Below are 13,281 nucleotides of genomic sequence, written 5' to 3'. Positions count from 1 at the left end.
TATTCAGCTATCTCCCGAAAAGCGCTCAGAACAAAAAGGCGAGCCCGAAAACCAATAAAAAAAACGTAAGAGGAGGAGGCAAGCTGAGGGGAAAGCTAGATCACGCTTCTTCAGCTTTGCCACACCCTTCATTCTTGCTTGGCCTTGCCGCAGGGAGCAAATCTGATTGGCTGAGCGTCACTTTTTCAAAAGGGTGGGGCTTCTTACGTTACACAGTGGGGAACAAACTAGTGGTAGAGGGTGGGTGACAGGGCGGGGGCTAGATTGATCTATCTAAAGGTGGGAAAGTACACGGTAATCCAGGCCACCTCTCCTGAGAAAGTCATTCGAGCCTTTAAATTTTTGCCTTCTGAGGCACAAAGGGGACTAGGGAACTGCTTGGCTCACCTGTTTCTTTTTTCTACCAAAGTCTCTGTTGGCCACCATGGGGATGTACCAAGTGAGACTGTAGGGAAAGAAGGTGGCGACTCGCATGCCTGGCTACTGGCTGCTGCTCACCTCGATGCTACAAGATTCCTAGCAAGATCAAAACTAACCATTAACCTACCTCTACATCCCCCTGGCGCCGTTCCAGGGCCAACGCCACATTCCCTGCTGGGCACGCAATGGCCGCACCCCCTCCCGCTACAGAAGGCTCTTTTGGTACACGCAGTCCGAGGTGAGTCTCCTCCTTCCTGCTTCACCCCCCTTTTTTCCCAGCGTGTGCGTGCGCATGCGCGGAGCGCGGCGCGCGCGGCTGTTGGGCCGCTGGCTAGGGGGCCCTGGGATCTGCTGCGTCTCCGCTAGCTGTCTGCCGTGAGTCACGAGCCGCCGTGAACACCCGGATTCCAGCGGGAGCTTGCGAGCACGGGGGCATCGCCCGCAGTGGCCAAGCTCATGGCTGGCTGAGCGGGACGCCGCCGCCGCCTCAGCCGCCGCCGCCGCCGCCGCCTCTTCCTCCTCAGCCGGCGGCGGCCCGGGCCCAACAGCCATGGCTGAAGACTACTGGGACGGGCGCCTGCGGCGAACTGGAGGAAAAGGAGGTCGCGCGGCCTCATCCTGGGCCGCCGCCCCAGGCGCCTCCGCGCCGGCCCCGCGGCTCTGAGGTTACTCGCGCGCCCCCTCCGGTGAGCGTGTCCTCGACACTTAGGGTGGGGGCTGCTCTTCCTAGAGAACCAACCGGACCCTAGGCAGTGCTGGAACAAGAGTTAGGGGGTTCTGGGCGTTTGGCTATCAGGTGCTCCCTCCCCTCGAGTTTTCCCAGAATGCACCAGGGGGGTCATTTGAAACCCCCTGACCTTGGCCCCTGCCCTGGCCCCATGTCCAGGGAGCTGAGGATGGGGTGGGGAGATGCTAAGGGGAGATGGGTGATTAAATGACTAGAGTTATGAGAATGGATTGATACAGTAGTGGTGAAAGACTCGAGGTTGCTAAAGGGGTAGGAACATGTAATAAAAAGCCTTATGACTTCAGGCCCAGTGTGCTTATGGAAAGGGGTTGCAGGGCCATGAGATGGTGTATAAGGGGGTTGCGAGTAAGGGCACTTCCAAAACACGCTAGTGGAGGTTGGAGCTGCAGAGGCCCAGTGTAAATGGAGAAAGGATGGTAGAGGTATCAGAAGGTGTGCCAATAGTTTCTGGGTTCTGAGGTATGTGGTAATGAAGGTCAGGATAGTGTTAATTAACTCTGTTTGTTCACAGAGTTGAGGGTGACAGCTTCTCTGGGTCCAGGGTATGCTCATGGAGGTAGTAGAGGGTCCTGGAGGTAAGGGTATGGAGATGTAATAAAGGTAGTGTGAGGCCAGTATTTATGCTAGTGAAGGCAGAGGACCTGAGAGTGTGTGTAATGGGGAAGAGTGGGGGAAGGCCTGCACTACTGGGTATCAGGTGTGTGCATACATGTGTATGGAAGATTGTCAGTAAAGGAAGTATAAAGAGCTTAGCACACTAAAGGTCGAGATGAGGTATGAGTGGGTGACCATAAAGGCCATGTTTTTTGTGAGTTTCCAAAAAAAAATGGGGGCAATACTATATATGAAGTTCTAGGGCAGTGGTTTTCAACTCGTCGGGGTTGAATATCATACCCTGCATTTCAGATATTTACATGGCAAAAGTACAGTTATGAAGTAGCAACAAAAAGAATTTTATGGTTGGGGGGTTACCACAGCATTCCTCATGTTGTGTAGTAAAGTGTCACAGCATTAGGAAGGTTGAGAACTACTGTTCTAAAGACTGCTACTGTGTGATTAGATAGATACAGACCCTTAATTGTAAGCTATTGGGGGAACAGCATGAAGTAAAATATGCTGATGAACATCAAAACACTGTGTTCTTTCTGTCCATGGGCCACTGAAGTGTGTTGATTTGGGGAGTGCTACAGGAGTAGTTTTTTTGGGGGGAGGTGGAGAATCTAGTGGATAATGAAAGGAACACAGCTATGAAGGAAAGCATTTGTGAACCAAAGAGATAATGGTAGAAGTGGGAATGGTTGGTTGAAGCAGGGAAAGGGGATGGTGTGCCAAAGTGAATTGGAGCCATGAACTGAAGTGTGTGTTATTAGAGGTCTGGGTCAAATGGAGGAGCTGCATGCACTAATGAGGGTCAGACTGATACAAAACAGTGTGTTTCTCCCTGGAGAATAGGTCTAAGTAAGGGTTCAAGGTGTGATAATAGAAAGTTAGGATTGGGTATGTGCTAGTCAGGGTCAAGATAAAGTGAAGGTTTAGCTCGTGCTTCGGGAAGGAACTGTGCAGTGGAAATACAAGAATGTATGTTAACAATGGTCATAACTCTGAAGGTAAGGGCTAGAGAGGTGGTTCAGCTGTTAAGAGCATATACTGCTCTTCCGGAGGACTTGAGTTCAGATCCCTGTATGCACATCAAGAGACTCATAACTGTGAAGGGGCCTAAGTGTAAACAGAACTGGTCAGGAATTGTACAAGATTCACAATGTACTAATATGATTCAGAGCCATGTAAAGGTCCAGAGAATGCTAATTTGGGTCAGCTATAGAGCACTCTGAGTGCATGTTAATGAGGATCAGATTCTAGAGGGGATACTGTTATTGGGAAGGACAGTGCTACAGAGGCTAACAAGCATCTAGGCTAGGAAGGGACTCAATGTGGAGGTGCCAGGAGTTGCTTAAAGGGGGCAAATATATGCCAATAGATTTGAGGGCAAAGTTTTGAGTGCTGGAGGGAGTTAGAAGTAAAAAGAGAAATTGTGAATGTTAGTAGGAGTTAATATGTAGTGAGCGCCTTCTTGAGTGTCTAGCGTGTGGTTATAGAGGTCAGGACAGAATGGAATAAGTGTAAGTATTGTAGTATGACAACTGTGTGCTCAGTAGTTGGAGTTATGGCGAATGTCCTTGGTATGAGAGCCTGAGGACTGGTGAGTATGTATGTCTTTGAGGGATGCCAAGAAGAACAAATACCAAGTAGAATCCCTATCTCCTGATTCTTGTTCCTTCACCTGTTCTGAAGTTTACAAGCTCAGGAAGCTGAAATTATGGTATTTGCTGCTCAAAAATGTTTAATTTATCTGTTTCTAGGAGTCTGTCTCCCCTCAAATGTTGGATAATACCCTGTCTTCTTAAAATTCCCCAAAAGATGAGTTCTGGGAAATGTCCATCAAGGGTTCCAGTTAGAAGTCATAAATTAATTTATGGCTCCCTCTCCATCCCTCATTTCCCCTAGCCCTTTCCCTTATCACTACACACCACATACAAAAACAACTGGGTACGGGGTTGGGATTTAGCTCAGTGGTAGAGCGCTTTTAGAGCGCAAGGCCCCTGGTTCAGTCCCCAGCTCCAAAAAAAAAAGAACCAAAAAAAAAAAAACCAACTGGTACGAGTGTCATATGGGGATGAAAGGAAGTCCTTGGGAACTGGCCACTTTCTAGGCCTAGATCCAGTGTTCGTCTCCAAGGTCAGGATTTTATGGAGTTGTCCTGAGTTCTCTGTGGGTGGATCTTACCCTTATCTATGAGATTTCTTCTGCTAGGCTGTTTTTGCCTTCCCTTCTAGAGACAACAGATAGAAATTGGAGTGGGAGCTTCTGGGGTAAGCATTTTGTTTCAAGGTAACAAGTGACCCATTTCTTTTGGATTTATCCTCAGCCTTATCCTCAACCCCCAATCTAGCTATACTTGGGCCCTGGGCCATCTCAAGCCCTGCTGTGAGTACAGATGGCTCCTGAGCTAGGTCTTTCCCCCTCCTTGCTGGCCCAGAGCCCAGGAGGAAGCAGAAGAATGCAGACCTAAACCTTTTGGTGGCCCCATTCCCACTAGCAGCTCATTTAGGTCAGCTTGTTGTCGATTCTAGCCTCCCTAGGTGTCTTCTTTGTGGTATTGTCTAAGTGTCTGGGACTTAACCTCGATAAAGGTTGGTCCTAGGCTCTCAGCCCCTTGATTAGCTACTTCTATATGTACTTTTTGATATCAGCCATTATTTCAGGTTCTCAGGATATAGCAGTGGCCTAAACATACAGAAATCTACCCTGCTGAAGCAAATCTTCTAGTTGTAGTGGTGAGAAGACAGACAGTAAAAAGGAAAGAAACCAATAAGTAGATGGTGCTATTTCTGAGGTGTGATAAGATCTGAGGGACACATTAGAAAGGCGAAGGAGTTCAAGATGGCCGAGTCTTTAAGTAAGGTCATGGAAAAGGTGATATTTGAACAATGGGTTGGAGAGAATGAGGATAAGATATTTTCCAATTTGGGAACCAACTCTTGTATAGATGCTGAGGTAGAAACTACTGGGTGTTGTGCAGAACAACAACTAGGAATAATGAAGGAGGTGGTGAGACTACAGGGGTAATAGAGGCAAATGAGGTATATAAGACAAAGGGGTCACATGAGGACTAGTATGTTTATTTGGGATGAGAAGGAAGATGTGGTGTATTCTCTAAGAGAAAAGGAATATGATCTAGTTTTGTAAAAACCTGGGTTTGGACCCCGTGGGTCCCAACCCTATAGAGCCTGTCTAGCAGCTCTGAGGATAGCCCCCTAACCCCCCTGGCATCTCCATTCCAATGGTTGGGCCTGAACAATCCTCCCCCCCATTTGGATAGAGAAGTGGGATGGTCCATTAATCACCATGACAGTGGTTGCTGAGGAAGGTGAGAGGGTCCCTGTGGGCCACAGGGAGCATTCTGCCTGGCAGTTAGGGGTAATGTGGGGCTGGTGTCAGCGGAACATGCCATTCTATGGGCGCACTCAGGACTTTGTCACTAGTCCTTCAGTTCTGACTGAACCCCTTGTCCCAACTGTGGCTGCGTCTGTCACTGCTGCTGCACCTGAGGATAGTTGCTGTGGAGTGCTATGCTCCCACAGTGAGACTATCGCCTTAGAAACCAACAACCTACTGAGTGGACCCTTACCCTCAGCTAGTCACCCAAGTCTTAGTACCCAGGTAAGCTACTTTAGGGGTAGGCCAACAATGACAATGGATCTGTAGTGATTGGGCACCCGTCTCTGGGTTGTTGAGGTCTTTAAGGCATCTCTGATGACCAAGCAGGCCCTAATGTGGTCCCTATTTCTATTCATGTCCCTGTTCAGGTCGCCATGGATCGGATGAAGAAGATCAAACGGCAGCTGTCAATGACACTCCGAGGGGGCCGAGGCATAGACAAGACCAATGGTGTCCCTGAGCAGATAGCCCTAGATGAGAGTGGTGGTGGTGGTGGCAGTGACCTTGGAGAAGCTCCCACCCGTGTTGCCCCTGGGAACTTCCGCTATGGGCCCACTCAGCTCTGCACCAGGTGGGTGTACTTTGATCATTCTTTTTTTTTTTTTTTGTTCTTTTTTTTCGAGCTGGGGATTGAACAGGGCCTTGCGCTTCCCAGGCAAGCGCCTACCACTGAGCTAAGTCCCCAACCCTTGATCATTCTTCTTCCTGTCCCGGCTCCCACATTCTGCCTCCCAGACTCTTGTTTGCATTTTCCTTCTTCCTGTCATCCATTTCCAACACACTGTCTGTACTTCCTCACTGTATCCAGGCCCCAAGATTGGGAAGAGTACCTTGCCTATTCAGCTGCCCCAAGGCTCTCTGCCTTTTTCCTGCACTCTGGTGGCCCTCTCAGTCTCATTGGATCTGCCTTCTTAGGGCTCTTGGCAATGTCTGCCACCATTAGCCTTCTGACCCAGGGGCAGCTGCCATCTCAGCTCTTCTCTGACAGAGTACTCCACTAGGTGACCACACTCCCTCCATATGTGTCCTGGGTCTACCTGTTTTTCCCAGTCTGTTTTAGGGGCCATGTACACAAACAGATATGATGAAGGAATATATTATATTGGGGGAAAGAGGGAGTGTTCTTGACTCCAAAGGCCTGGCCTTTCCCTCTTTTCACCCCAGAGATTGTGCATGAAGACATGAAGATGGGATCTGATGGGGAGAGTGACCAGGCTTCAGCCACATCCTCAGATGAGGTGCAGTCTCCAGTGAGAGTGCGCATGCGCAACCACCCCCCACGCAAGATCTCCACTGAGGTGCTTGATTTTTGTCCCAGTGTTGGAAGTGTTGGAGAATGGGGTTATGTTTGGGAAGGTGGAGTTTATGATCCTTCTTATTCATCTTGGCTACTAGGATATCAACAAACGCCTGTCACTACCAGCTGACATACGGCTGCCTGAGGGCTACCTTGAGAAGCTGACTCTCAATAGTCCCATCTTTGATAAGCCTCTTAGCCGGCGCCTCCGCCGTGTCAGCTTGGTAAGTATCCATTTACCACCTGTCCTACTCTCCTGGTGCCCCTATCTATGCTACCCTGCTTCAACATACCTCCTTTGCCCCACAGTCTGAGATTGGCTTTGGAAAACTGGAGACCTACATCAAACTAGACAAGCTGGGTGAGGTAAGACAGTTAAAAGGACTGTGCTAAGGATGGGGTTCAGTATGAACTCCATGCAACCTCATAGCATCTCTGCTGTTGTACTCCAGGGTACCTATGCCACTGTCTACAAAGGCAAAAGCAAGCTCACAGACAACCTTGTAGCACTTAAGGAGATCAGACTGGAACACGAAGAAGGGGCACCTTGCACTGCTATCCGGGAAGGTACAAACCTCACCCTAGACTTTCTTGGGTGCATGGCACATAGTCTCTATGGTGAGTGAGGACAGAGAGTGGGGTTTTTCTGACCTTCTCGCCTGTACAACACTGGTCTACCATCTACATGGTAATAAGCAAGGTAATTGGGAATATGAGTGGATTAAGGAAGGTGAATTATGGTATTTGCATTCATTCTTCAAGCACTCCTTAAGGTGTTCAGAATCACAGGAAGTAGTTTTGAATTATACAGAAAATGAGTATACATTCCAGCCTCTCTATTTAGGTTTAAAACAAGGCCTCTTCCCAGAAAACAAAAGCAGATTATGAAAATATTTTGTCATGTGAAGTTGGTGCTGTGTCCCATGCTCTTGCTTGATACTCTTGTCTAAGCCTTCTGTTTTACACATGTACCATGGAGACACACCTACTTCTTAGCATAGTGTAAATCAGACCTAGGTGCTTTGAGGCATTACCCTAAACTGCACAGGGAAAGAAGGAAACCCTAAGCTCATATCTATCTGGTCCTTATTCTCACCTTTATTTTGAGAATGGGGCCCTTACTCTTCTGTTCTATGCCATGCTTTCTACAGTGTCTCTGCTCAAGGACCTCAAGCATGCCAACATCGTCACACTACATGACATTATCCACACAGAGAAGTCCCTCACCCTTGTCTTTGAATACTTGGTAAGTTTGGATAGCAGTTGGACCCAGGGAAGTGGGAAAATGGCCAAGAGCCATAGTTTGTGACTTGTTCCTCCACCACCTCTTCTGTCCTCAGGACAAGGACCTGAAGCAGTACCTGGATGACTGTGGAAATGTCATCAACATGCACAATGTGAAAGTGGGTGTGGGACAGAAAGCAAGAGGCAGGAGGGGGCCCCCACTCACCCACTCACTGCACAATTCTCCCAGAAACAGCCTTTTCTCGTATGATGTTTTTGCCGGGAGCCATTGGAGGGTATTGGGAGCCTGTCATCTTTTGTGTGATAAGACGTTTGGGAGGGAACATTGCCTGCCTGCTGCCTGGGATTTCGATGGTGGATATCTTTTGACTTCTGTCTGCCATTCCTGGGTCTCTAGCTGTTCCTGTTCCAGTTGCTCCGTGGCCTGGCCTACTGCCACAGGCAGAAGGTGCTACATCGAGACCTCAAGCCCCAGAACCTACTCATCAACGAGAGGGGAGAGCTCAAACTGGCAGACTTTGGTACCACCAGCCTTTCCCTTCTTCCCATTGAGTCCTCAGCATTATTCTCCAAGTAACCCAATTCCCAATGACCACCAGTCTTCCTTTCCCTTCAGCCTCTCCAGACTTTGACTATAGCAGGCATTCTTATCCCCAGTTATACTCTATTTTAGGCTTTGCCCACAACCTTTTCATTCCAGCTGCTTCCTTTTTTTGCCTCTCTCAGGCCTGGCTCGTGCCAAGTCAATTCCTACTAAAACATACTCCAACGAAGTGGTGACACTGTGGTACCGGCCCCCCGACATCTTACTTGGGTCCACAGACTACTCTACCCAAATTGACATGTGGTGAGGAAAGGTGGAAGTATGGAAGGAGTGGCTTTCCCAGCCAACTCCCCCCTATATTTATGGTGCCTTTTCTGCCCAGGGGTGTTGGCTGCATCTTTTATGAGATGGCCACAGGCCGGCCCCTCTTCCCAGGCTCCACAGTGGAAGAACAGCTGCACTTCATCTTCCGCATTTTGGGTGAGGAGGAAGTGTGTTTCTAAGGAGCTATAGGGACATGCAGGGAAGACCTGAGATGTGCAGGGTAACTTGTATTCCTTACTAGGAACCCCAACTGAGGACACATGGCCAGGTATCCTGTCCAATGAAGAGTTTAGAACATACAACTACCCCAAGTACCGAGCCGAGGCCCTTCTGAGCCATGCACCCCGGTGAGGCTGGTGGGTAGGTGGGCATTAGGGGCCAGAGTGTCTGAACTCAGTATAAAGCACATCCCCTTACCTTTGTGTTAGACTTGATAGTGATGGAGCTGACCTCCTCACCAAGCTGCTGCAGGTAAGACCATTTTCAGAGGCCAACTTTTAACAGGAATGGGGTTCCAGGTGTAGGAAAATGGGAACTCCCCCCAAGGGCAGGCTCTGAGGAGGGTAGGTCAAGAGACCTATGTGTTGAGACACCAGTATACTAAAACACTCTTCCTAACTCAGTTTGAGGGTCGCAATCGGATCTCTGCTGAGGATGCCATGAAACATCCATTCTTTCTCAGCTTGGGGGAGCGGATCCACAAACTTCCTGACAGTGAGTGGGAATGGGCAAAGTTGGGGATTTGTGGAGCAGGCCACTGGAACACAGGGTGCTGGGTTGTGCCACACCTCAGGGAACATCCTCATGTACATGTGTCAGGGTGTATCTATTAGGAAAGAATTTTGTTTTCGTCTTGGATTTCTTTTACTTTTTATGAAAAATTTCATACAGTACATATAGATGAAATATCAAAAAAGTGTACACAGTTTTTGCAAACTGAACAGCCATATATAACTTTTACACCATTCAAAACGAATGATAGAAGTTCCCCGATAGCTTTCTTAAACTGTCTTCAGCGTTCCAGGCCCTTTCCTGGAATAAGAAATAGCAGTGAGCTTTGCATTGGGGGTTTCTTTGGAGGATTCTTTTAAGGCAGGGTTGTGCTAGGTAGCCCTGGCTTGTGGTATTGTGGCTTTTTGAGACAATAGTCCTGTAAATCAGGTAAACCTTGGGCTTGCTATGTAGTTTAGGATGACCCCTCAAACTTCTGATCCTGTCACCACACCTATGGTGTGCTATGTAGCTTGGGCTAGCCTGGAAGTTGTGACAATGTTCCTGTCTCAGACACCTAAGAACTTTTAAATTACAGGCACGAGCCACTGTGCCTGGTTTAAAAAATATCTCATCCTAGGCTTAGTGGTGTACACCTTTAATCCCAGCACACAGAAGATAGAGGTAGGCCCATTTCTACGAGATCAAGGCTAGCCAAGTCTACATAGTGAATTCCAGGAGTGCCAGGGTTATAGAGACCATGTCTCAAATAAAAATAAAGCAAAAGGGCCGGAAAGATGGCTCAGTGGTTAAGAGCACTGACTGCTCTTCCAAAGGTCCTGAGTTCAAATCCCAGCAACCACATGGTGGTTCACAACCATCTGTAATGAGATCTGATGCCCCCCTTCTGGTGTGTCTGAAGACAGTGACAATGTACTCATATATAATAAATAAATAAATCTTTAAAAAAAAACCCAAAAACTCGAGCTCACCTTTTATATCTACTCACTGAATTAATAATTAAATCCCAAATTACCACCTATTGTAAGTAGTATTTATATTAGCATCATATATCAATATTTGATAAACAGCACATTTTTTGTCTCATGCAGTAGACCAGCAGTAGTCCATGTCCAATCTTCCTCCATTATAGGCAGAGCTTCTCAAATGAAGAAGCCACTTGTGCCATGCAGAGTTTATTCTGGGTAGACCCATGGCTCATCCCCCCACTTACATAATCTCTTTATTTACAGCTACTTCCATATTTGCACTAAAGGAGGTACAGCTACAAAAGGAGGCCAACATTCGGTCCACTTCTATGCCTGACTCAGGTAAGTGTGGCCCTCTTGTCTTGCTTTATCCACCTACCGGCTTGCCCACTAACAGCCATTCACTCTGCTTTCCCCTGCAGGCAGGCCAGCTTTCCGTGTGGTGGATACCGAGTTCTAAGCCAAGTTTTAAGCCACAGACCAAGGCCCCAGCAGGCAGCGGCTGGAGGGATGCCACACCCCTCACAGGACAGCCCCCATCTGCAATCCTCCCTGCTTGTTGCCTGCTTACCTGCCTGAGCCACACTCCCCTGCCAACTTGTCCCCTGCCACCTGTCCAAACACCGAACTACTGGCCTGGCCTGTTAACCCAACCACTGGCCTGTCTGCTGGGTGCTAACAAAGCTCTCACCACTACTTTGCTTGATGTGTCTGTCTCTGTCTTGGTAGATGCTGGTGGACCGAATGGCCGTGCCAGCTTTCCACACTAAGGCTAGGCCTTCCCCTCTTCATCACACTCTCTCCCAGGACCACTACCCCATGGCCAGCCAGGGGTTTGGAGCTAGCCCAGGCCAGGCTCTCAATCAACTTTGACTAGAAGGTAGTGATGCCTTGGGTCTGAGGTATCATTTGCCTGCTTCCCATCTGTCCCACTTGCCTCTGTTGTATGGGCTTTTTTTTGTTAGTTTCTTTTATTGTTTTTTATTATTATTTTAAATGAGGTTCTCACTTTTTAATGCAATATCTCTGTATACAGACTGGTTGGGCACTACTCCCTGAGTGTGGCCCTCCCACAGTATTTTGTGCAATGAAGTCCCACTCCCACCCTTTGAGAGGTAGGGACCCAGACCCTATTCAGATCCTGACCATCACTAGACCCTGGAATTGGCTATGGGAAAGCATGCCTCAGCCACTCACCTTCCTCCCCTACCTAGTGTTCCCAGCTATAGGGGGACCTGAGAACTACCAGAGGGTGGGAGATGGACATGGTGGGGCCTACTTTTTCCCTCCTTCAGTCCTGTAGCCAGGGCCTCCTTCCTTCTCAGGGTCTTCCCCAGCCCAGCTCTGCCTAGCCCTCCTGCCCTGTCCTACTCGGTGCTGTTGAGTAGGGGCTCTGCCAGGAATCGAGCAGCTTAGTGAGGAGCCATATATAATATGTATATGTGCACAAGCAGGAGGACATGTGGGAGCTTGTGCCCAATTGTTACACCCCAATCCCTAGGAGGGTCAGGCAGGCCAAGGACAGTCTCCTGGATGGATGGTTTGCTCCCCTTCCTCCACCTTAAGCCTTGGGACCCTTAAGCAGGGTGGGAGGGCAAGGGAGGGTGCCCTCCTAGTGGGGTTTGGGGGGGATTGGGTTCCTGAATGCACCATAATCGCTGTATGAAATATTAAAAAAAAAAGTCTAAAGTGAAAAGTCTGGTTGTAAATCATCAAAAAGGCAAGTGGGCTCAATCCATACCTGGTCCTTCATCAATCCATACCTGGTCCCATTAACTAGGAACATTGGGAAAGAGTTAGATGGAAGTGTCATGGGACTGTGGAGAGGAGGGATAAAAACTGGAAGAATTGCACTTAGAATGGTAAGATGAGTTGAAGCAGTAGGGTGGACTTAATTGTGTTGATGGGAATCAAGCATTGTGCATAAATGAGTTAGATTTATCTAGCATTGTGAACAAGCCTGAAAAGATGGAGACAGGAAATGTATAAAAAAGTTGTTTGAAGAAAGTTGGAAAGTCCAATAGATCCAGAGTGGTATGAGGCAGAAAGGTCCAGTCTAACTGACACTGAAGAGGTCAATTGGAGAGAATTAAAGTAGGGCTTTGGCCACTTGATGGAATCTAGTAGACTTCTAAAGGTTCAAGAGTGAGGCCATAGAGGCAGAAGTTTGGGCTGGTTTCTAAAAATTCTGGAAGTCATCTGCATGGTGAAATTTGCAACAACCTAAGCTTAGAAGATGGTTAACTTGGTAACATGCTTGCTATGCAAGCTTGGAAGCCTGAATTCCTGTCACCACCACTCATTTAAAGGCCCAAAGGGTGGTGATGCATGCCTTTAATCCCAGCACTTGAGAGGCAGGGGCAGGCGGATCTCTAAACTTGAGGGTAGCCTGGTCTGCAGAGTGAGTTACAGGACAGCCAGAGCTACACAGAGAGACACTGCCTTGGAAAAACAGCGGGGAGGGGCTTGGGAGTGGGGAGCACTTGTAATCTCAATCCTGGGGAGTGGAGTCAGCAGGATCCCTGGAGCTTCCTGGCCAGCCAGTGTAAAGAATTGTTGAACTCCAAGTTCAGAGATAGAGAGACCCTGTCTCAAAAAAAAGAGATGGGGAGCAATTGAAGTTGGCATATGTTGACTTCTGGGCTCCACGTTTATCTGCACGTGCAGTACACAAAAAAGGGGCATAGCCAATTAGCCTCAAGTGAGAGTAGGGCCTTAATTTCCTCTTTCCGTGAATCCAACCATCTTTGGAAGAGCCAAGAATAGACTTGCAGACAGAAAAGGGCATGGACAGGGACAGGCAAATAGCAAATATTAGCAAGCCTAAGTGGCTCTTTATGGAAGTACAGCAGTGGTGACCTAATGAACCTCTTAATCACTGTGTCCTTGTAAACATTGAAATCTCAATTTGAAGCTACAATGGCTGTCCCAGGTTTGAAAAAGTAGGACAGCCTATTTTTGGTGGTGTCAACATGCTTTTAATCCCCGCCCTTGGAGGCAGAGA

At 48.2% G+C, this 13,281-nt stretch overlaps 1 protein-coding gene across 1 annotated transcript; it reads left to right on the top strand.

The window, feature by feature from the left end:
* The first annotated feature begins 415 nt into the window (after positions 1 to 415).
* Cdk16 (cyclin dependent kinase 16) lies at positions 416 to 11,973 on the top strand. Its single transcript, XM_032889335.1, is given in 17 exon segments — positions 416 to 658; positions 5,536 to 5,711; positions 5,713 to 5,738; positions 6,332 to 6,465; positions 6,563 to 6,688; positions 6,774 to 6,830; positions 6,917 to 7,031; positions 7,616 to 7,710; positions 7,805 to 7,867; positions 8,107 to 8,230; positions 8,436 to 8,556; positions 8,636 to 8,733; positions 8,819 to 8,924; positions 9,006 to 9,048; positions 9,201 to 9,291; positions 10,542 to 10,619; positions 10,700 to 11,973. Coding segments are annotated over 16 exon segments (1,485 nt in total). The 5' UTR covers positions 416 to 658; positions 5,536 to 5,541; the 3' UTR covers positions 10,738 to 11,973.
* Positions 11,974 to 13,281: the final 1,308 nt, after the last annotated feature.

The sequence above is a fragment of the Rattus rattus genome, chromosome X (assembly GCF_011064425.1).
Source record: "Rattus rattus isolate New Zealand chromosome X, Rrattus_CSIRO_v1, whole genome shotgun sequence".
NCBI lineage: Eukaryota > Metazoa > Chordata > Mammalia > Rodentia > Muridae > Rattus > Rattus rattus.
This window is presented reverse-complemented; position numbering and strand designations above follow the sequence as displayed.